This window comes from Oncorhynchus masou, chromosome 14 (genome assembly GCF_036934945.1).
Source record: "Oncorhynchus masou masou isolate Uvic2021 chromosome 14, UVic_Omas_1.1, whole genome shotgun sequence".
In the NCBI taxonomy this organism is placed as follows: Eukaryota; Metazoa; Chordata; class Actinopteri; order Salmoniformes; family Salmonidae; genus Oncorhynchus; species Oncorhynchus masou.
Genome location: NC_088225.1, coordinates 12,929,271 through 12,953,131, shown reverse-complemented (window position 1 = coordinate 12,953,131; position 23,861 = coordinate 12,929,271). Strand labels below are relative to the sequence as shown.

The 23,861-nt window shown below is 43.5% G+C and overlaps 1 protein-coding gene across 4 annotated transcripts in view; it reads left to right on the top strand.

Annotated features, from left to right (window-relative positions):
• Positions 1-23,861, top strand: part of LOC135554269 (phospholipid phosphatase-related protein type 5-like) — a 56,953-nt gene that overhangs the window by 2,808 nt on the left and 30,284 nt on the right. For 3 of the 4 annotated variants that reach the window (XM_064986466.1, XM_064986468.1, XM_064986467.1), the window contains exons 2-3: positions 3,752-3,879; positions 19,097-19,285. In XM_064986466.1, coding sequence (XP_064842538.1) covers positions 3,805-3,879; positions 19,097-19,285 — 264 coding nt within the window. In that variant the 5' untranslated portion in view covers positions 3,752-3,804. Of the gene's footprint in view, positions 1-3,751; positions 3,880-18,885; positions 19,286-23,861 lie in introns of those variants that run through there. The other variant, XM_064986469.1, reaches the window with a different exon arrangement.

Sequence of the window (23,861 nt, the reverse complement as noted above, 5' to 3'; positions counted from 1 at the left end):
GCACATGTGGACACATAGGCTTTCTCTTTGACAGACTCGGTTCCATCTCATATAGCAACACCTGTGTTCTGACTTGCTCTCATCCCTCCTTCTGGCAACCTGATCTTAGGGACGTTAGACACCTGGCCGTCCCCTCAGTCTGCATTACACTGCCCATCAGCTGCTGGGATCAGTAGAGCAGGATCACCAAAATACCCTGTGTGATTTTCCCTTAACTGGTGCCTCAGCTTGTTCAGTCACAGCTACAAGATGTTTGAGAGAGAGAGATATTTCTAAAAGCAGCCCTGCTTCTCTTCGTTCTCTCTGCTGCTAAGAGCCCAGTGTCATTCCTTATTCATCCTCACAGCCTATTCTCTGACATCCTGCCAGACTGACTGTCAGTGGGGGGAGGCACACAACACTAATTTCCTCCGAATAGAGGTCAATCTGACAACGCCCAGGAAATGGGAACTCTCACAGACCAGATCCAAGCTATAGAATCTTTTCAGGAGGAGTTCTGGTACACAGAGGTTGGATGGTCGTAAGAAGGTCCCTGCGTTTCACCTGACCAACTGACTCGCAATAGCCTATGACTAGGGCCTGTAGTTTTTCCTGTAGTCAGGGAAAACCTCAGGTCCCAGCTCAGGAGACTCCTCACTGACTGAGCACCATTTCCAGTTTGCATTGTTCCTGTCCCTTAGCCTTGCGTTGAACCGATAAGGCTTGTTGTATTCTTCCCCTCAAGGTAGTTCTGCTGGGGATACCGTGTATTTTTATTTTACTTCACATTAACTAGGCAAGTCAGTTAAGAACAAATTGTTATTCTACCAAAAGGCAAAAGGCCTCCTGCCGGACCGGGGGTGGGATAAAAATAATAATAATATATATATATATATATATATATATACAGTGCCTTGCGAAAGTATTCGGCCCCCTTGAACTTTGTGACCTTTTGCCACATTTCAGGCTTCAAACATAAAGATATAAAACTGTATTTTTTGTGAAGAATCAACAACAAGTGGGACACAATCATGAAGTGGAACGACATTTATTGGATATTTCAAACTTTTTTAACAAATCAAAAACTGAAAAATTGGGCGTGCAAAATTATTCAGCCCCTTTACTTTCAGTGCAGCAAACTCTCTCCAGAAGTTCAGTGAGGATCTCTGAATGATCCAATGTTGACCTAAATGACTAATGATGATAAATACAATCCACCTGTGTGTAATCAAGTCTCCGTATAAATGCACCTGCACTGTGATAGTCTCAGAGGTCCGTTAAAAGCGCAGAGAGCATCATGAAGAACAAGGAACACACCAGGCAGGTCCGAGATACTGTTGTGAAGAAGTTTAAAGCCGGATTTGGATACAAAAAGATTTCCCAAGCTTTAAACATCCCAAGGAGCACTGTGCAAGTGATAATATTGAAATGGAAGGAGTATCAGACCACTGCAAATCTACCAAGACCTGGCCGTCCCTCTAAACTTTCAGCTCATACAAGGAGAAGACTGATCAGAGATGCAGCCAAGAGGCCCATGATCACTCAGGATGAACTGCAGAGATCTACAGCTGAGGTGGGAGACTCTGTCCATAGGACAACAATCAGTCGTATATTGCACAAATCTGGCCTTTAAGGAAGAGTGGCAAGAAGAAAGCCATTTCTTAAAGATATCCATAAAAAGTGTTGTTTAACGTTTGCCACAAGCCACCTGGGAGACACACCAAACATGTTGAAGAAGGTGCTCTGGTCAGATGAAACCAAAATTGAACTTTTTGGCAACAATGCAAAACATTATGTTTGGCGTAAAAGCAACACAGCTCATCACCCTGAACACACCATCTCCACTGTCAAACATGGTGGTGGCAGCATCATGGTTTGGGCCTGCTTTTCTTCAGCAGGGACAGGGAAGATGGTTAAAATTGATGGGAAGATGGATGGAGCCAAATACAGGACCATTCTGGAAGAAAACCTGATGGAGTCTGCAAAAGACCTGAGACTGGGACGGAGATTTGTCTTCCAACAAGACAATGATCCAAAACATAAAGCAAAATCTACAATGGAATGGTTCAAAAAGAAACATATCCAGGTGTTAGAATGGCCAAGTCAAAGTCCAGACCTGAATCCAATCGAGAATCTGTGGAAAGAACTGAAAACTGCTGTTCACAAATGCTCTCCATCCAACCTCACTGAGCTCGAGCTGTTTTGCAAGGAGGAATGGGAAAAAAATTCAGTCTCTCGATGTGCAAAACTGATAGAGACATACCCCAAGCGACTTACAGCTGTAATTGCAGAAAAAGGTGGCGCTACAAAGTATTAACTTAAGGGGGCTGAATAATTTTGCACGCCCAATTTTTCAGTTTTTGATTTGTTAAAAAAGTTTGAAATATCCAATAAATGTCGTTCCACTTCATGATTGTGTCCCACTTGTTGATTCTTCACAAAAAATACAGTTTTATATCTTTATGTTTGAAGCCTGAAATGTGGCAAAAGGTCGCAAAGTTCAAGGGGGCCGAATACTTTCGCAAGGCACTGTAACTATAGGACAAAACACACATAAAGACAAGAGACACAACACTACATAAAGCGATACCTAAGACAATAACATAGCAAGGCAGCAACACATGACAACACACCATGGTAGCAACACAACATGGTAGCAGCACAAAACATGGTGGAAACATTATTGGGCACAGACAACAGCACACAGGGCAAGAAGGTAGAGACAACAATACATCACACAAAGCAGCCACAACTGTCAGTAAGAGTGTCCATGATTGAGTCTTTGAATGAAGAGATTGAGATAAAACTGTCCAGTTTGAGTGTTTGTTGCAGCCCGTTCCAGTCGCTAGCCGCAGTGAACTGAAAAGAGGAGCGACCGAGGGATGTGTGTGCTTTGGGGACCTTTAACAGAATATGACTGGCAGAACGGGTGTTGTATGTGGAGGATGAGGGCTGCAGTAGATATCTCAGATAGGGGGGATTGAGGCCTAACAGGGTTTTATAAATAAGCATCAACCACTGGGTCTTGCAACTGGTATACAGAGATAACCAGTTTACAGAGGAGTATAGAGTGCAGTGATGTGCCCTATAAGGAGCATTGATGGCAGGCAAATCTGATGGCCCGAACGGTAAAGAACATCTAGCCGCTCGAGAGCACCCTTACCTGCGGTGTAAAGCGTGTAGACATGACATTGAATGAGACATGCAGACAGAGGGTTGTGCCTTGGTTGGAATATAGTCTAATTCAGTATAGATGAGAACATAAATGTGATTATGCAAATGTCAAGAGCATATTTCTAATCTAAGACTACTTTGTAGCATGCATCATTAAGATATGCTATTTCCATGTTGTGTTGTGTATTGGCTGGATTTATGTTTATTCTAACTCATAAAGGTTCCATTCATTATAGTGGCATTCAGTGTTAGACACAATCTGTATTTTCATTTCAGCACTGACTCATCAGGACTGAGGGAGAGGCTCATTACTGCACACTGATAGGCTTATTTTATACTATTTAGTTGTTTCTTTGTGTTTGTTGAGGAGAGTGGGAGGGAGTGTGTGGGTGGGGGGTAGGGTCTTTGCACTTTGTCTCATGGCCACAGAGGTAACATGTAAACAAAATTGTTATTCTGTATAAGAACATCAAGACCCATTGTTCCATCCAATGCTACATTCTTGTCACGGGATAAAATTTAATGTTATACTTTGAGCCTCAAGCTCCCTTTAGATCAAGACATCTCTTACTGACCTGGAACGCTCTTTCCTTCACAGGTGTGAGGAGAGAGAGAGTGCTGGAGAGAGGACAGGAGAGAGAGAACGAGAGAATGATGGCGGCAGAGGAGGAGAAGCCGGGTTTGAAGAGCAGCAGCTCCATAGTTCCCTGCTTCTTGTTTGTTGAGGTGAGTTGCCAAGTCTTTCTTTTCCTGATTGGCTAAAATGACACTACTGGGAGGAGCTGATGGACCCTCTGGCTCCTCATGGGTCCAGTAGGGCCTCTTCATGCTGGTTGATGATATCTCTTTATGGGGAATTTCCGTATCCCTTAACCTTCCCCATATTCAGTTTCTCACCCCCCTCCGCTCCTCTCAGAGCTCAATGAGCTCCATTCATTCTACTACTTGACCTCAATTGGCTGTTGTCTGCTGTCCAGCAGCCAGGGAACACTTTCTCATATTTAGCTTCAGTGGATAATGTTGTAAATATTGTCAGCTCAACACATATCCACCTCACTGCCACGGTCTCTCTGCCATGGCTGAGACTGAGTAACGTGGATAAAGTGGGTAGAAAATAGTTGTTATAGTATGTAATCTGTTCAGATGGCGCTTCCTGTCTTCACACTGCCACAATATGTGATCTCTGCTTCCTGTTTATGAGTCTTTGCATCTGATCCATTGAAGTATTTAGTGATATCACAGCTAACTGTGTTTTGGATAGGTACTGGATGCTCTGCACACACTGTCAGGCACACACACACACGCGCACGCATGCACGCACACACGCACACACACACACTCACACACTCACATACAGATTACAGGCGCACACACACACACACACACACACGCGCACGCACGCACACACACACACACACACACTCACATACAGATTACAGGCGCACACACACGCGCGCACACACAGGACAGGGTCTCTCCCGTAGGCGTGTCCCGTATTGCTGTGGGAGGTACATTACTCAGAGGGTATTGAAGGTCTCTATGCTGCTAGATTATGGTCCACAATAAAAGCACTCCCTTAGTCCACTGTGCCATCCCTCATACATATTTAATGTGAGGTGGAATAGGTGATATTTGAGGTACAAGGTGTTCTGTGTCATGTGAAATATGTGAGGTCTATATGTGAGGTGTGATGTATGACATGTAAGGTGAAAATAATTGTATGAGGAATGAAGTGCTACATAACTTGTGGTATTCAGTACAGTTGTAGTGATATGTGGGATTTGTGGAATCATAATATGCAATATGTGAGGTAGCAGTGAGTGAGTGCAGAAGATGTGACAGTGTGGTCTGACTGAGACCCAACCATTTTAGCTCCCCTCTCCCTGTCCCCCTCCCCTCCCCAGCGGTGTGTCACAGACAGTGATTTAGACTGAACCAGGACCTGCTCTTTTATTTAGACTCACACCTCATCAGCCCGTTTCCATGGAAACCAATCACCTGGATAAATTTTCTGTCTCTCTCTCTCTTCTACCTCCTTTCATCCACTACCTACCCTCTTATGCAGGCTTTAGCCTCTCTCTCTCTCTCTCTCTCTCTCTCTCTCTCTCTCTCTCTCTCTCTCTCTCTCTCTCTCTCTCTCTCTCTCTCCCTGAAAGTCATAGACATTTATTAGATATAGATATCTCCTTCCGTCTCTTCTATCTGAATGTGAATTTCAACATCAATAGCGCTTATACGGGTCAGTTTCTCTCAGCACTGGGTTGATGCAAAAGATGCATGGAAATGCCATTGTCAGAACACAGACATGCTTTTAGGAAATAATCCACTGTGTGTGTGTATAAGTAATCAGGTGTAGCAGAGAACTCAGCTTTTGGGTTGTAAAGGCCACATTAACATAAACAGTTATCCAGACCAATGGAGGAGGAAATACAAAGTCCCCCTCCATGCCACTCTGATAGCTTTGGATGTACTGCTATTGGACAGCCGGTGTCATGTGATTGGGGTGTGTGGTGCGTCTTGTAACCTAATATTGATGTGTCCTGTCCACACAGCACCATGTATGGGTTGTCACAGATTCAGTTTATGAAGTGTGGGAATGTGTTTTGCATAATGGCTGCAGCTGCAATATGGAAGCAGGAATAACCTAGCCGAATAGTTGGAAACATCAACTTCAATGAACAAAACCTTAAACCATAAAGAAGTAGTCAAGTAATATGCTCTACACACACTCTACTCTAACATTTTAAAAAGCAACGATAACTGATTTACTCTCAATGTTTCAAATGTTTTATTTGGACGTTAAATGATCCGTTCTGTTATACATTATGTGCTTTCCCCTCTTATTGAACATGTCCCACGTTTCTCAGCCACTGTTATGGACTGAATGGCTATGAGTCAGAATCACGTTGGAGATTTCCGTGACTGCAGGGGTGTTTAATGTCTTTGGCATGAGCAGTACTCATAATGAGCAGTACTCATTTGTGTTTGTGTGGGCATCATCTACCTCTCACCACATGCAGTGTGATGGACCTCAGCGTTCCATGGGAGGACTCTATACCCACCAGAGGGCACTGTTGATGTACTGTTAAAGCTTTCAGAGCTGCTTTTGGAAGCTCAGTAATACTGTTTCGTAGTGGTTTTGTGTCCAACCAGAGTCAATTTGTCTTTATATCCTGCTAATGTTGTATTTAGCCAATGAAGCTCAGTTTTGTTGTGTTGGTTTATTCACAGTAAGGACAAGGAATGGTAATGGTGACAATTTACGGTAATGAATATTCCACATCAATTTGAAAACGAGTTGCCTTCATTTTCATAGAATTTTAATTATTGTCCAGAAGAACACACACACACACACACACACACACACACACACACACACACACACACACACACACACACACACACACACACACACACACACACACACACACACACACACAGCCTCATTAACACTTTAAATAGGTGAAAAAACACCTTTCCTTCTCTTTTGCTTCCTCCGTCTCTAAAAATAATCCCAGTGTGTGATGGTGGGTAACACCTGTCGGAGAGAGTCTTTCAAGTGAAGTGCACAAAGAACACACACACATTTTTTTAGAGTGCTGTGATCAGCTGGAGCCCTAAGACACAAAGAAAAACAGACTTTTCCTTTGGTTGCCATCTGGTAAATGTCCATTAAAGAGCTGCCCCTGTTTTATGTTTTGGCCTCTGAATCAAAGCAGGGAGAATGCACTCAGCCAGCCAGCCAGCCAGTCCAGCTTGAGCACAGTGTTTTCAGCAGCTCTGCACTGTGGAGGGGAAAGTAGTAGTTCAAGTAAAATAATGAGAGAAGCATGAATGACTGGTGAAAGACTGCGATTCAGAAGTCCCTATTTAAGAAGTATTACGACAAATTCATTGTTTGTTTTGCTTTTGTTTCAGATTATGTTGTACCCAATAGAAGTGAATGTTTCATGGAATTAATTCTGAATAATGATGAGTGAGAAAGTTACAGAGGCATAAATTTCATACCCTCCAAAAAGTATGTATTGGGGGTGTGGTCTTTGTGCCTGTCATATTTCAGTTTTTTATTTCTAATAAATTTGCAAGAAAATTCTAAACCTGTTTTTGCTGTCATTATGGGGTATTGTGTGTAGATTGATGAGGGTGAAAAAATGATGTAATCAATTTTAGAATTAGGCTGTAACGTAACAATTTGGAAAAAGTCAGGGGGTCATAAATACTTTCCGAAAGCACTGTAAGAGAATTTGACAAAATACGTATGACACTTTGAAATATTTATTTTACTAGACAAGTCAGTTAAGAACACATTCCTATTGACAACAACAGCCTACCCCAGACTACGCTGGGCCAATTGTGCCACACTATGGGACTCCTAATCACGGCCGGATGTGATACAGCCTGGATTCGAACCAGGAACTGTAGTGATGCTCTTGCACTGAGATGCAGTGCCTTAGACCGCTGCGCTACTTGGGTGCGGTGGGAGAGTTGATGCATGAAGTGCTTTTATTTCTAAATGGTAAAACATATACAATACCAGTCAAAAGTTTGGACACCTACTTTATGTTTATCTTTATTTTTACTATTTTGTACATTGTAGAATTATAGTGAAGACATCAAAACTATGAAATAACATATAGAATCATGTAGTAACCAAAAAAGTGTTAAACAGATAAAAATATGTTTTAGATTCTTCAAAGTAGCCACCCTTTGCCTTGATGACAGATTTGCACACTCTTGGCATTCTCTCAACCAGCTTCATTAGGTAGTCATCTGGAATGCTTTTCCAACAGTCTTGAAGGAGTTCCCACATATGCTGAGCACTTATTTGCTGCTTTTCCTTCACTTTGCTGTCCAACTCATCCAAACCATCTCCATTGGGATGATGTCTGGTGATTGTGGAGGCCAGATCATCTGATGCAGCCCTCCATCACTCTCCTTCTTGGTCAAATAGCCCTTACACACCCTGGAGGTGTGTTTTCGGTCATTGTCCAATTGATTAAAAATTATAGACCCACTAGGCACAAACCAGATGGGATGGCATATCACTGCAGAATGCTGTGGTAGCCATGCTGGTTAGGTGTGCCTTGAATTCTTATTAAAGGTGACATTCTGTACTGTTGCCTTGTATTAAACGTTTGATTTCAAATACAAAATGCTGGAGCACAGAGCCAAATTAAACTTTCTAGCTTCACTGTCCAAATCAATATTAATACATACATAGGGGAGTGCATCTTAAAGGTGGATTTACATGAGTAAAATATGTCTAGTGAGATCTATCAGATTAGCAACTTTTCTATTTACACAAGCCTTTGATGTGGTGTGGCCAAAGCCACATTCCTGCTTCATGTGGGAGTGTAGCTATTAGCATACTGTTAATGTCATTGTATATGGACAAACAAAATGAGGATAGCAATTCAAACTATACAGGAGCTTCTCATCTAAACCATATTGCACATAGTGTTGCAGACTTGATTAACGCAATGATTCACAAATTTGGCTAACAAAGCAAAAATGCTGCCTACTGGTATTGGCGTAATTAAGGTAATTCTTGCATGGACATGTGGTGTGGGAGAGCTGTTGTCTTTACACTGTACCATTCAGAGGGCGGTATGTGATGTAGATTTCTTCCACACTACCTCTGGAGCTAGTGTGGGAGACATCTCTTAAAGAGAGATTTAAATTGAGAGCATGTTGACGAGCTGCATCACCGCTTGGTATGGCAACTGCTTGGTATGGCAACTGCTTGGTATGGTAACTGCTTGGTATGGCAACTGCTTGGTATGTGACGGCAAGGCGCAACAGAGGATAGTGTGTACGGCCCAGTACATCACTGGGGCCGGGCTCCCTGCCAACCAGGACCTCTATAACAGTCGGTTTCAGAGGAAGGCCCTAAATAATGTCAAAGACTCCAGTCACCCAAGTCATAGACTGTTCTCTCTGCTATCGCATGGCTAGCAGTAGCGATGCACCAAGTATGGAACCAACAGACCATAAACAGCTTCTACCCCCAAGCCATGAGACAACTAACTAGTTAGTCTGGCTAGCTATATGGTTAACTATTTAACTATCTGCATCAACCCTTTTTGCACAAACTGTTTTTGACTCATCTCATACACTGCTGCTACTTTTATCTATCATCACATCACTTAGTTGCTAGTTATATGTACATATCTACCTCAATTACCTCGTACCCCTGCACATCCACTCAGTCATTCTACGTCGTGTATATATAGCCAAGTTATCGTTACTCATTGTGTATTTATTATTACTTTTATTATTATGTTTTACTTTTCTATTGTTTCTCTATTTTCTTTCTCTCTGCATTGTTGGGAATGACACGTAAAGTAGTCATTTCACTGTTAGTCTGCACCTGTTGTTTATGAAGTGACGAATAAAATTGCATTTGATGATTTGATTAGAATCTAAATCCGTCTCTTTACACTACACAAGTATCTCTCCTGGACCTAGTTTGTGTCATCAAAGAGGCTCTAAAACATTCCTGATTGAAGCATTCCACCATTTTGCATTCAGGAAGTTTTTTTGTTCATTTATTTATTTCACCTTTATTTAACCAGGTAGGCCAGTTGAGAACACCTTTATTTAACCAGGTAGGCCAGTTGAGAACACCTTTATTTAACCAGGTAGGCCAGTTGAGAACAAGTTCTCATTTACAACTGCGACCTGGCCAAGATAAAGCAAAGCAGTGCGACATAAACAACAACACAGAGTTTCACATGGGATAAACAAACGTACAGTCAATAACACAATAGAAAAGTCTATATACAGCGTGTGCAAATTAAGTAAGATTAGTGAGGTAAGGCAATAAATAGGCCATAGTGGTAAAACAATTACAATTTAGCAATTAAACACTGGAGTGATAGATGTGCAGAAGATGAATGTGCAAGTAGAGATACTGGGGTGCAAAAAAAGCAAAAATAAATAACAGTATGGGGATGAGGTAGTTGTGTGGGCTATTTGCAGATGGGCTGTGTACAGGTGCAGTGATCTGTGAGCTGCTCTGACAGCTGATGCTTAAAGTTAGTGAGGGAGATCTAAGTCTCCAGCTTCAGTGATCACTTGCAATTCGTTCCAGTCATTGGCAGCAGAGAACTGAAAGGAAAGACGGCCAAAGGAGGAGTTGGCTTTGGGGATGACCAGTGAAATATACCTGCTGGAGCATGTGCTACGGGTGGGTGCTGCTATGGTGACCAGTGAGCTGAGATAAGGCAGGGCTTTATCTAGCAAAGACTTATAGATGACCTAGACCCAGTGGGTTTGGTGACGAGTATGAAGCGAGGGCCAGCCAACGAGAGCATACAGGTTGCAGTGGTGGGTAGTATATGGGGCTTTGGTAACAAAACGGATGGCACTGTGATAGACTAGATCAAATTTGCTGAGTAGAGTGTTGGAGGATATTTTGTAAATAACATCACCGAAGTCGAGGATCGGTAGGATAGTCAGTTTTACGAGGGTATGTTTGGCAGCATGAGTGAAGGAGGCTTTGTTGCGAAATAGGAAGCCGATTCTAGATGTAATTTTGGATTGGAAACGCTTAATGTGAGTCTGGAAGGAGAGTTTACAGTCTAACCAGACACCTAGGTATTTGTAGTTGTCCACATATTCTAAGTCAGAACCGTCCAGAGTAGTGATGCAAGTCGGGCGGGCGGGTGTGGGCAATGATCATTTGAAAAGATATGCATTTAGTTTTACTAGCATTTAAGAGCAGTTGGAGGCCACGAAGGAGTGCTGTATGGCATTGAAGCTCGTCTGGAGGTTTGTTACACAGTGTCCAAAGAGGGGCCAGATGTATACAGAATGGTGTCGTCTACGTAGAGGTGGATCAGAGAATCACCAGCAGCAAGAGTGACATCATTGATACATACAGAGAAAAGAGTCGGTCTGAGAATTGAACCCTGTGGCACCCCCATAGAGACTGCCAGAGGTCCGGACAACAGGCCCTCCGATTTGACGCACTGAACTCTATCTGAGAAGTAGTTGGTAAACCAGGCGAGGCAGTCATTTGAGAAACCAAGGCTGTTGAGTCTGCCGATAAGAATGAGGTGATTGACAGTTGAAAGCCTTGGCCAGGTAAATGAAGACAGCTGCACAGTAATGTATTTTATCGATGGCAGTTATTATATCATTTAGGACCTTGAGTGTGGCTGAGGTGCACCCATGACAAGCTCGGAAACCAGATTGCATAGCGAAGAAGGTACGATGGGATTCGAAATGGTCGGTGTTCTGTTTTGTTAACTTGGCTTTCGAAGACTTTAGAAAGGCAGGGTAGGATAGATATTGGTCTGTAACAGTTTGGGTCTAGAGTGTCTCCCCATTTGAAGAGAGGGATGACCACGGCAGCTTTCCAATCTTTAGGGATCTTAGACAATATGAAAGAGAAGTGGGTGATTGTTGTCGCTGTAGCCAACTGTCAATCAATCTTCCGTGAATGTATCTTAGTATCACTTTGTCAAAGTTCCCCATCCTTTTAGTGTTTCATTTATAATACCTCATTTGGGATTAAATGTGTTTCAAAACATAGAATATGTGGAAACACCTTAAGCAGTTGGCTGCATAACTTTCTGCACTCCCCTTTCTCACTCTAGATTTCCATACACCCAGTTCTAATATGGTTACATGTCTAAGGATATTTCAATATTTCAATTTAGAACCCAACACCGTAGACTGCAGCTTTTACTGCTATTCCTGTGTAATTACATATTTATAAAGGACCTGCAATATAAAGATTTTATAAGCCTTCATTCACATCATTTTCAGGTGAGTGTGTCTACACTCGTAAAAAGCAGGAACTGTGATATGTGCTGTAGCATTAATGTATGTGTTTTTGCAGTGTAATCAGTGTAATGTGAGTACAGGGTCTCCTCCCTGGTCCCACACTATGCAGGGGTGTGGATCTGACTGAATATTTACACCCAGTGATTCAGGCCCCCCTGTGTGTTGGTCTGTGGGTCTGTTTACCAGCCATTATAACCCAGTGTACAGCCCCACCCATCCTCACATAGTGTACGACAGAGGCATCACTGGGACAAAAGAAGCTGTACTGAAAATAGGACTAGAGGGATTTCATGACAAGAGGAGGAAATCAGAGGAGAGTTGCATAGCGGAGAAGTTACATGGAAAAGAAAGAGTGGTTGGGAGAGGGAGTGAAGATTGAAAAGCAGAAACAGAGAGAAAGAGATATTTCAAGAAGGAGCCCTAGAGATGTTTTCTGGAGGATGATCTAAGCTCAGCTCACATCTCTCTCTTTTGTACCCGTTCTACTCTCCCCCTCCTCCACTCTTTCAAACAGAACGGTCATCTCTCTCTTCCTCTTTCTCTCTCTTCCTCTCTCGCTCTTACTCTTTATCTCTCTCTCTCCCCTTTTCTCACACACACACAGCCCTGAAAGCATGCCAAACTACCAACCTCTCCATGCTACAGTACCTCTCATATGCCATTTTCACTCTCCTCCCTCTCTCTTCACTCACCCCCTCTCAACCTTTCTCTTTTCCTATCCCTTCCACTCCCCCGCCATCCCGTCCTCTCTTTCCTCCCTCCATCCTTGTACACCTCCTCTTCCTCTGCTTTCCTTTCTTCCTCCCACCACTGGGATCTGTACAGACCCAACAATGTACAGTGAGACATACTTCCTGTTAATTTAATCTCCCATCCCTCCTCGTCCATCTATTTTTCCTCCTCCATCTCCGTTATTTTGCTCTCTCATGCTTTCATGCTCTTTCTCTTTCTGTCTCCCTCTGTCTCTCTCTCCGTCTCTCTCTTTCTCTCTGTCTCTGTCTCTGTCTCTGTTTCTCTCTCTGTCTGTCTCTCTCTCTGTCTGTCTCTCTCTCACTCACACTCTCTCACACTCAGACGTTTCTATTGACTATTATCTGCTCTGTCAAATAGTCACATGATCAGCTGCTGGCTGGAAGAATGAGCAAAAAGTACTATCTCTAATGTTGCTAGATATTCAACATGTGGGTCTGATAGATGTTGACATGGATCTTATGAAAGAAATGAAGAGAAAGGATGGAAGAAAATTAAGAGTATAGATTGATTGAAGAAAAATATCTCCATTCCAGCCTCACTAATCTCCCATTCAGTTCACCTGTTTGTCTGGCACAAGCCTGAGATCATGATTAGACCACAGCCCTGCCAACTCTACTGTAGTCTGTAGCTGAGCTATAATTAACACTGACCTGCTGTCAGCTGCATGGATGGGAACATCTACCTAGGATAGATTTGGTTGTTGACACACAATAGGAGTATATTAAGTTGTATGTAATGAGGGCAACACCAAGTCCTTAGACTGAGGATGCCAGTGACAACCGTCTCTGTGTTGTTGCATCGTGTCTTATAGTGTGGAGGGCAGGAGTGATCTCTCTTCTCCACATGCATTGGTCAGTACCCTGGAGAGGGGTGTGTGTTTTTAAAGGTTACACAACTTCCATTTGAGCCCCCCTCCCAGCCCACTTTACAGTCAGTTACAGAGGAGCCTCCATGCTCAACATGCAATTCAGCACACACCAACACACACACAAACACTTGTATGCACACAGGGTAAGGTAAGCAAGTTGAAGGGAATTTTCTTTAATCTACACACTTAGTGAATCATAAAATCATCTGTTATTGTGCCCTCTACCCTCACCGTTGGACCTGGTCCTTAGTGAATGTTATTTTTGTGACTGTGGAAGGGGGAGAGAGGGGACTTCTGCTGCTACCACCACCACCCCTAGTCCTGCACCTGTTCCCTGCATTCCCCCTCCTCTCTCCCCATGTCTCCTGTCATGTCTGGGCGGTTCAGTGTAGCGTGTGTGATGGCAGTAGAGTGGAAGGCTGTTGTGGGCTCTTAATGGACAGCATGTGTTTGACGTGGGCCCTTGTGCCCAGCTCTCCATCTGAACCCGCCCACCCCACCCAGCAAAACACAAAACTGCTCTTTCAGAGCACACTGCTTTAGCAGCACCAAGGGACATGGCTGTTCCTCCTGAGAAAAACATACTGTACGTTGAGACAAAACTATGTACAAATATTTCAGCTGACCCTGTGTTAGTATGGTGGTCAGTGGTAGTGAGCATCACGCTACACAGTCTTGTCCACTCATCATGGGAGTCCATCTGCAAAGTTGTCCTCTCAGTAGGGGGTGAGGTCTGTCAGCAGAGCTTGGAGTGATGGAGTAAGGTTAGACCGTGTACTGTAAGATGGAGGGAGAGAATGCATCATACATGGAGGCAGAGAAAAGCACTTTGAAAAGCAAACTGCATCTCTACAGATGTAGGATCTTAATTTCCTCATTCTTTTGATGCCGAGAATTTTTCTGCCCAGCAGGAAATGCAAACTTGCATAGTGTATTTGAGTCCTAAAAAGGCTTCTAAACTTTGTAATTTCCACTTAAAAATGTCAGAATTGATTTTCTCTAATGAAAAACATATCAACTCCTACAAAAATGTCCACATAATGATTCACATTTTCTGTTGCTGCAGGATTATTTTCCTGCTGCAGAAAACTGGCTCAAATTAAGATCCTACATCTGTAATCCCCCATAACATTCCTAAAACATCATATAACATACATGACATAGGTTGTTTACAGGCCTGCTTACACATGAATGGCAGGCACACAGGTCAATTATAGTATATTATGTACTTTTTAGGGAGATACACTGAGTGGACAAAACATTAGGAACACGTGCTCTTTCCATGACACACTGTAGACTGACCAGGTTAATCAAGGTGAAAGCTATGATCCCTTATCGATGCCACTTGTTAAACCCACTTTAAATCAGTTTAGATGAAGGGGAGGAGACAAGCTAAAGAAGGATTTTTAAGCCTTGAGATATGGATTGTGTATGTGTGTCATTCAAAGGGTGAATTGGCAAGACAAAATATTTAAGTGCCTTTGAACGGGGTATGGTAGTAGGTGCCAAGCGTACCAGTTTGAGTGTGTCAAGAACTGCAGTGCTGCTGGGTTTTTCACGCTTCACCGATTTCTGTGTGTACCAGAATGGGCCACCACACAAATAACATCCAGCCAACTTGACACAACTGTGGGAAGCCCAACTAACTTGGTGTCAAAATGGGCCAGTATCCCTGTGGAACCCTTTCGACACCTTGTAGAGTCCATGGCCCAACGAATCAAGGCTTTCTGAGGGCAAAAGGAGGTGCGACGCAGTATTAGCAAGGTGTTCCTAATGTTCTGTACATTCAGTGTCAACAGCGTGCCCTTACCAATCCAGTCTTGATCTGAGTTCTTGTATCATTATAATAGGGAACATGGATTACAATCATTTTTTTAAATGAAAGGGACAAAAGAAAACATTTGGGATTACACCCAAGGATTAGGATGTGGAGTTGGGACTATGATACATGTTTTATCTGGAAGCTTGGGGTGAGAGTGATAGAGTATTCCCTGAGTTTATTGGCGTAGTCTAAATGGTGTCTTCAAGAACTTTGTCTTTCTGGTCTGTCCTGAACACAGATGTACAGCTATGAAATATTCACCACAGTTAAAGCATTCCATGTTAGAGAACAGCTGGGAAAATACGAGGGGAGGAGACGTGGAGAACAGTAAAACCCGAGGGGAGACTGAGGGGAGAGAGTATTTTAGGAGGTGAATCAGGGGGTTGAGAGAGGGGAAAGTAAAAGGTTAAGATTTGAGGAAGATGAAGAAAGACAGGGACATGGGACATGTTGAAATGAAAATATATACACACAATGTGAAATCCCTAACGTCATACTTAAGCAAGGTGGAACAGTATTTTCAGAAAAAGGCAAAATGGCTTCCTGTCTGTGTCATTTTGAATACTGGTTCTGTGAGGATGTGCATGACAGGCCAGCCTTTGTTGAAAAGGGGAACGACAGGGGAACTGTGTTCAGCAGTGTGGGTGTCACGACTGCTACTCAAACTGTGGTCATTGACGGTAATGACAATTATCTCCCCCTGTGTTTGGGTGCTAACAATGCAAGATCCCAAGCAAGAAAAGTATCTCTCTGCGAGGGATGCAGGTAATTTTGAAACTATTCCACCACAAACAACACATAACAGCGCTAGAACAACACTAAAGTGGGACTAGCGAGCACAATAGCTCCCTACAAAACACCTGATCAGGAGAACATAGTTGTATAACTATATAACCACAGTCAGGATACCTGAGCGAATGTCCACTTGCTGAGGCTCGGAAACAGAATAGTTTTAAATGTAGATCTTTTAAACTATTCAGTCCTCTGAAACATGCTTAATGAAGAGGACAAACTGTTCTAACATTCATCATCACATTAAATTGTCTCTGGCCACGACCCAGAAGTGTGTGACTAAGAGTAAAGGAAGAGCGTTCTACTTGGACGGGTGTTGGGCGCTGCGCTCTGCGGGTGGTCCTCAGCTAGGTCCACATCAATTAACACTTAATGATCTTAGAATAGAGGAGAAGAGGTGCCTGTCACTCTGCAGTGTGCACATTCTTCCTCCAGGCTAACGGAACCATAATTTCCTGGAAAAAAACAACACCATCCCAACTGAACAGGCTGAAATTCCATGATTTTTTTCAACAGCTCTTACACAGTAAGTGCATTATCATTTTCACAATTTCAGAGTGTTATTTTGACCTCATAAAGTGGAAAAAAATATCTATATTTTTTAACTATTCTGCCCCTTTCTAAAGGATTTTCTTCATACTGGCTAATATTAAATGGGACCGGCCCACATTGTAAACAGTACTGCCATGTTTCACATTGTGACCATCCAATCACAGGTTACGAATTATGACTGACCAGGGATTGGTTGACATGAGCTCTGACAGCAGCACAGCTGGACAAGTCAGATACAAGCAGATTGGTGTGTGTGTGAGAGAGAGAGAGATACTGTAGACAGTGATTGAGTGTGAGAGAGGGAGGAAGAGAGAGACAGAGAGAGAGAGAGCAGCAGAGGGAGGTTGAGGTGGTGTCAGGGTGTACATAATGTGTCTGAACATCACCTGTCCAACGAGTCAGATGAAAGAGAGACTGGCACAAAAAACAACAAACTCACAACTGGATTTAAACAAGAGGCCACCTGAATGGGCATAATGTCCTTTACTGTTACTGTGTCTTGTTGAACGATGTACTGCTAATAACACAATGCCATACATTTTCTCATATGTCTTCAAAATGCATTACTGTGAGATGGACAGTTCTCAGAATGTAATGATTCAAATCCAACCCAGATCATGTCTAAAATAATGGTACGGGGAAATGATATGACTCAACTCCTACTTCAAAATATCTCTGTTCTCTCCAGGCTGTTGGGGATAAAGATACACAATGAGAGAATAACATTGGCTTGGGATGTGATAAATCAGGGGCTTTGGGTATCATTGTTGATAAGATAATGTTGTATCTGGAATAGGCTACACTATTGCAGATGTGTTACTTAAACATAAACCTACTCCGCATACTAATTGTTAGTATAGAACATACAGTTAATAAACAGTATCATTTAATATAACGCCCATTTATAAAGTATATGAGTTTATGTTTTGTTCTTATGTATCTTTCAGTGATGCTGCTGGTCTTCATTACTCTTACAATGTTCTCCCTTGAATCATTCTGAATGAGGACAAGATCACGCCAACCTAAATATACTATACCTTCACACTTTATGCAATCATAAATCCTGTTACGAGGAAATGAAATGACACAATATTGTGAACTCATACTCTACCGTTACATTCTTCACCATGACAACCGCACATGGCGTAACATGTCTCTCTCTCAAGGCAGGGTAGAGAGAGTGAAGAGGATTCTGAACAAATCCAAAAATATATAAATATCTGAGTACCCTGGTGTGTGTGTGTGTGTGTGTGTGTGTGTGTGTGTGTGTGTGTGTGTGTGTGTGTGTGTGTGTGTGTGTGTGTGTGTGTGTGTGTGTGTGTGTGTGTGTGTGTGTGTGTGTGTGTGTGTGTGTGTGTTGCAGATGTCTGCAGTGTCTATGGTCATAGGGCAATGGAGCACAGATAATATCCTAAGGGAGTGTGAAGCATGTCCCCTCACCCAGCACCGTGTCCCTAGCTAAGTGTAAGGAAAGGGGCTATTACTATCCCTTCACTTCCATGATAAACAAGGCCATACAGCTAGGATTTGTTTTGGTTATTTGAGTTAAATCAGATGCAGCTCCATTCCACCATATGACTGTACAGTGTACATTCCATGAGATACAAAAGGTAATGGAAAAGTATATTTTGGTCTATTCAATATGGGGGAAAATATTACATGTAGACACCATTTTCATATATATTTTTTTTAAACTGTAGGACGACTTGCAATTGAGTTGATATCTCAGTAGTGTATTATTATCTCTGATATCCATGGACCCGCCTATATAAGAAAAACCCTGGAGTCAAACATCAATCAGTCACAGGGGATGTCAGTTCATATAACTGGTTTGGAGGATGCTTATGATCACATTCACACTACTCTTCACACACAGCATCCAAAAATACACCCACTGCTCCTCCGTAGTAGACTCAGGCGCGCCGGCACCGATACCAATGCAAGCAGTTCTCCCTCTACCTCTACCTCACACTCTTTTCACCCTCCTCACTCCCAGTCTCTCTTTCGCTCTCTGATATTCTTTGTTTTCTCTCTTCATGTTGCAGTAGAATTCTATTTTTCCTGTCTTTATTCCATCTTCCTCCTCTCCCCTGTAGATGCTCCCTTCTCTCTCTCTCTCTCTCTCTCTCTCTCTCTCTCTCTCACACACACACTCCTCTGTCTCCCGCTGCACTGGTCAGGCTTACAGTAGGTGCTCTCTCCCTCTATTGATCTCTTCACCGGACCTCTCTCTCTCGCTCCCATCACTCCTATGCCTCTCTCCGTGGATGAGGGGAACCGGGACTTGACTCTCCCTCCTTCCTCTCCTCCGCCACCTCCTCCTCCTCTTCTTGCCTAACGCGGGGATCATGTTCTATTTCCAGCTGGTGATCATGGCAGGGACGGTTCTCCTGGCGTACTACTTTGAGTACACAGACACGTTCCCCGTGCACATCCAGGGCTTCTTCTGCTACGACAAGACATTCTCCAAGCCCTACCCCGGCCCGGATGAAACCAGCAAGATACCCCCACTGCTGGTCTACTCACTGGTTACAGGCATCCCCTGCTTCACGGTAAGACCATGTGGTTAATCCTGTGTGTGTGTGTGTGTGTGTGTGTGTGTGTGTGTGTGTGTGTGTGTGTGTGTGTGTGTGTGTGTGTGTGTGTGTGTGTGTGTGTGTGGGGGGGGGGGGGGCTCGGCTCGGCTCTGTATATTACCATTCATAATTTGCCTGAATGTTGGTGAGTCAAAGCATCTCCAATGCGTCTCTGCTTTATGACAGACATGATGAACAGATTGGTGAGCCACGTGGAGCGCCCTCCCTCCATTTCAGAGCCTGTCACAGAAAGGTGTGTGTGTGTGTGTGTGTGTGTGTGTGGTCAGCCAGGGAGGAGAGGTCAGGCTTGTGGAGAAAGCTGTGTATGGACAGACGTAAATAGATATTGAGTAAAGATGTAATGGAAACAGAGTCTGAGAAACGATTGGCGAGAGAGTGAGAAAACAGAACATGGAAACAGCAACGTTTTAAAGGCTGTGACGGTGATAAGGTCAGTGGGTTTCATTTGAAATAGACAGAAAGGCCAATGGAATGAAGATGAGAGACAATAAAGAGAGACAAAGAACCACAGAGATGGTGGATAGAAAAGAGATGGTAATGTGGATGGAAGGGTACCAATGTTGTGGAGCTGTCAGTGTGAGAGATTCAGTGGGCGTAAAACATGGAGCACCTGGCACTGAACAACACAGGCCAAACCTGCTTCCTTGTTTCAGACAACAGACAATAGCGGCCTTAGCTGAAAACCACCTCAATCTACACAATAAAAGACCACAACAGATTTAAAGTGCATTAACCAAGATTTGACCTGGGTCAAGCCTCATTTCCCTGCATCAGACCACAGCCAAAACCTGACCTAACCTTAACTGACAGGGGCCAAACACATAACCTGTGGGCAGGCATATTCATGACACCTCCCGCCTATAGTACCTCTGTCATTTTGTTGTTGACTCTAGTCTAGAGGCATCTGATCCCTTTTCCCAACAGCTACAGTACAGTGCACCAGTCAGTCCTTTACCTTTGCTTGTTGGCCAGTGTATTTGGGTCAGTGCCAGTCCTCCAGGGCTAGTAGTTGGCACTATCCTCCTCACTTATCTTCCCAGGGGTCCCCTCTTTCCTAATTAAAGTAGTCAGTCATCCTTTGACGTCTCAGCTCTCTGCATTAGGAGCCAGTCCCCTGCTTAGAGGCCAACAGTATCCACACAGACCAAAGAGGGAACTTTGTTTGGCCACTTTCACGCCTCGTCTGGGATTTTTCAGTTGGTGCTTGTTGATGATTGACCCCTTTTCTTAGAATGTTGCATTATGTATGAAGTACTACTGTATGATGGCCCTGTGGGTCTCTGCTGTGACAGCAGCATTTACAGTACAGTGATCCGGTCACAGATCTCATAGCTGTTTTATGCACAACACCGTGTTGGAACTTTGTCCCGAGTGTCTGTGGTGGTCACCAGTCCAGTGGTTAGACCTAGTATTTGTAGAAATGACATCGTGATGATGTAGTGTCAGTATCCAGTGGGCTCTAATAGAAAGGTGTTGTGAGTGATCTAGAAAAAACTGTGATTTTTTTTTTTGTGAGGGTGGATGATGAATGGGCAGCAGTTGATATCACGCTGAGGTAACGACAGGATCCTCTACACCACTGACCACTGTTATCACGCTGAGGTAACGACAGGATCCTCTACACCAGTGTTATCACGCTGAGGTAACGACAGGATCCTCTACACCAGTGTTATCACGCTGAGGTAACGACAGGATCCTCTACACCAGTGTTATCACGCTGAGGTAACGACAGGATCCTCTACACCAGTGTTATCACGCTGAGGTAACGACAGGATCCTCTACACCAGTGTTATCACGCTGAGGTAACGGCAGGATCCTCTACACCAGTGTTATCACGCTGAGGTAACGACAGGATCCTCTACACCACTGTTATCACGCTGAGGTAACGACAGGATCCTCTACACCAGTGTTATCACGCTGAGGTAACGACAGGATCCTCTACACCACTGTTATTTTTTTATTTTTTATTAAACTAGGCAAGTCAGTTAAGAACAAATTTTTATTTTACAATGACGGCCTACCCCGGCCAAACCTTCCCCTAACCCGGACGACACTGGGCCAATTGTGCGCCGCCCTATGGGATTCCCGATCACGGCCAGTTGTGATACAGCCCGGGACCGAACCAGGGACTGTAGTGACGCCTCTAGCACTGAGGTGCAGTGCCTTAGACCACTGCGCCACTCAGGATGACAGTATGCTCTAAACCAGTGTTTTCCAACTCCAACAGTACACCCTTTTGCTGTAGCCCTTGGACAAACTCATCTCATTCAATTCATCTTGGGCTTGATGATTAGTTGACAAGTTGAATCAGGTGTGCTTGTCCAGGGTTACAATAGAAATGTGTACTGTTGGGGGTACCTGAGGACCAGGATTGGGAAACTGGTAATCCCTGCAGGGAGCCAGACCCCATGGAGTTTACATTCAGCTGGAGTGATGTCATTCTGAAGCTGGCTTTTGATTTAATGTTATCTCAAAAACGTGTGTGTGTGTGTGTGTGTGTGTGTGTGTGTGTGTGTGTGTGTGTGTGTGTGTGTGTGTGTGTGTGTGTGTGTGTGTGTGTGTGTCTGTGTGTGTGTGTGTGTGTGTGTGTGTGTGTGTGTGTGTGTGTGTGTGTGTGTGTGTGTGTGTGTGTGTGTGTGTGTGTGTGTGTGTGTGTGTGTGTGTGCGTGTGTGTGTGTGTGCGTGTGTGCGCGTGTGCGTGTGTGTGTGTGCACGCACGTCAACTGAATTATTCCAGAAAAACAAGTGAACTTTAAAAAGACAGCTGCATTTATTTATATATTAATACATTCCATCCAGTAGGATACTGTGGGCTTTTACCCCAAGGCTGTTGCTGCATTTGCAGTTGCTGTGGCCCCTGGTCCACACGCATGCAAGCACGTGCACACACACTTGAGTTTGGTTCATTGTAGGACATCTTAGAAGTAGGTCTGAGGCTTAATTACATTTCATATTTTAGTCATTTAGCAACTTACAGTTAGTGCATTCATCTTAAGATAGATACGTGGGACAATCACATATCACAGACATAAAAATAAACATTTTTCTCAATAATGTAGCTATCAGTAGAGTCAGAGCTAGAAAGGGGTGGGATCAAGTGCTGGATATGTTTTTTTATTTTTATTTTTTTATTGGGGGGGCGGGGTCGAGGTGAGGAGGATGATTATTTAAGATAATGTTTGAAGAGGTAGGGTTTCGAATGTTTTCGAAAGATGTGCAGGGACTCTGTTGTCTTAGCTTCAGGGGGAAGCTGGTTCCACCATTGGGGTGCCAGGACAGAGAAGAGCTTGGACTGGGCTGAGCGGGAGCTGCCCCCCTTAGGGGTGGGAGGACCAAAGAACCTGAGGTGGCAGAAGTGCTTCTGTTGGGGTGTAGGGTTTGAGCACAGCCTGAAGGTAGGGAGGGGAAGTTCCTCTTGCTAGTCCGTGGGTAAGCACCATGGTCTTGTAGGGGATGCGAGTTTCGACTGGAAGCCAGTGGCGTGTGCGGAGGAGCGGGCTGACCTGAGAGAACATGTCTTATAGTAGATTCTATCTGACAGTTGATGAGTGTGTGTATGTGTGTGTCTACATTGTCATGCAGAGATGTAGTGAGATCTGACGCATCATCCCAAGAGTCCTTTATTAGTTCCCCCCATCAAAATCTCTGCCTAGATAAAGAGGATGGATCCTCTGGACGGCCCTCTCACTTCAGTCTTATTGGACTACCATTTGGCCTACCAAACATGCTCACCAGAGAATACTTTTCTGGCATTTACTGTATTGTAGGCTTATGAGAGAAATACTGAAGCTGGGGTGAATCTCAATACTCTACCGTGGCAAATCATCCTCTTCTACTCCAACAGTTTTCTGAGAGGACAGAACAGATGGAAACGATCTGGTTAGTGCCCATTATGTGTGTCTCATTGAGGAGAGGCTGAATCTAACAGGAACCTGAGGAATTCACACTAGCAGTCATTTGTTTTGCTAGCAAATAGGCTCATACCATTGCACGTCTGCCCATCCAGTCTCTTCATATCAGGAAAAGGTCATGGAGATGACAGGTAGCCCTAATGGAAGAGAAACAAGAGTTTTTTGACTCCTCCGTCTGTGTTTAAAATAGACTAGAACAGGGATCGTCAAATAAATTCAGCCATGGGCAATGTTTATTTTTCTTGAGTGGATGGTCGTGGGGTCGGAACATAATAATAAATCATTTACAAATTAACTGCAAGAAGCCCAAACAGAATTAATATTTGACTAAAACATCATTTCAAACCTTGCTTACATTTGTATACGATCACGTGCCTCTGCTTGGGAATACTTGGAAGAGATTTCTGAAATTAAAATCACTTGGAGCTGATTTCCTAGTGTTTGTCCAACAACAAAAATTATAAATAATACACATTTAATTTTAAAAAACATACTTTTTTAAACTCAGATAATTGGCCAAATTCGCACAGGCTTGCCAGTTGGGGAAACCTGGATAAGAGTTGCCAGTTACCATTACCATGTAATTTCTTATTTCTTACTTTAGTGACATCAAAGTAATA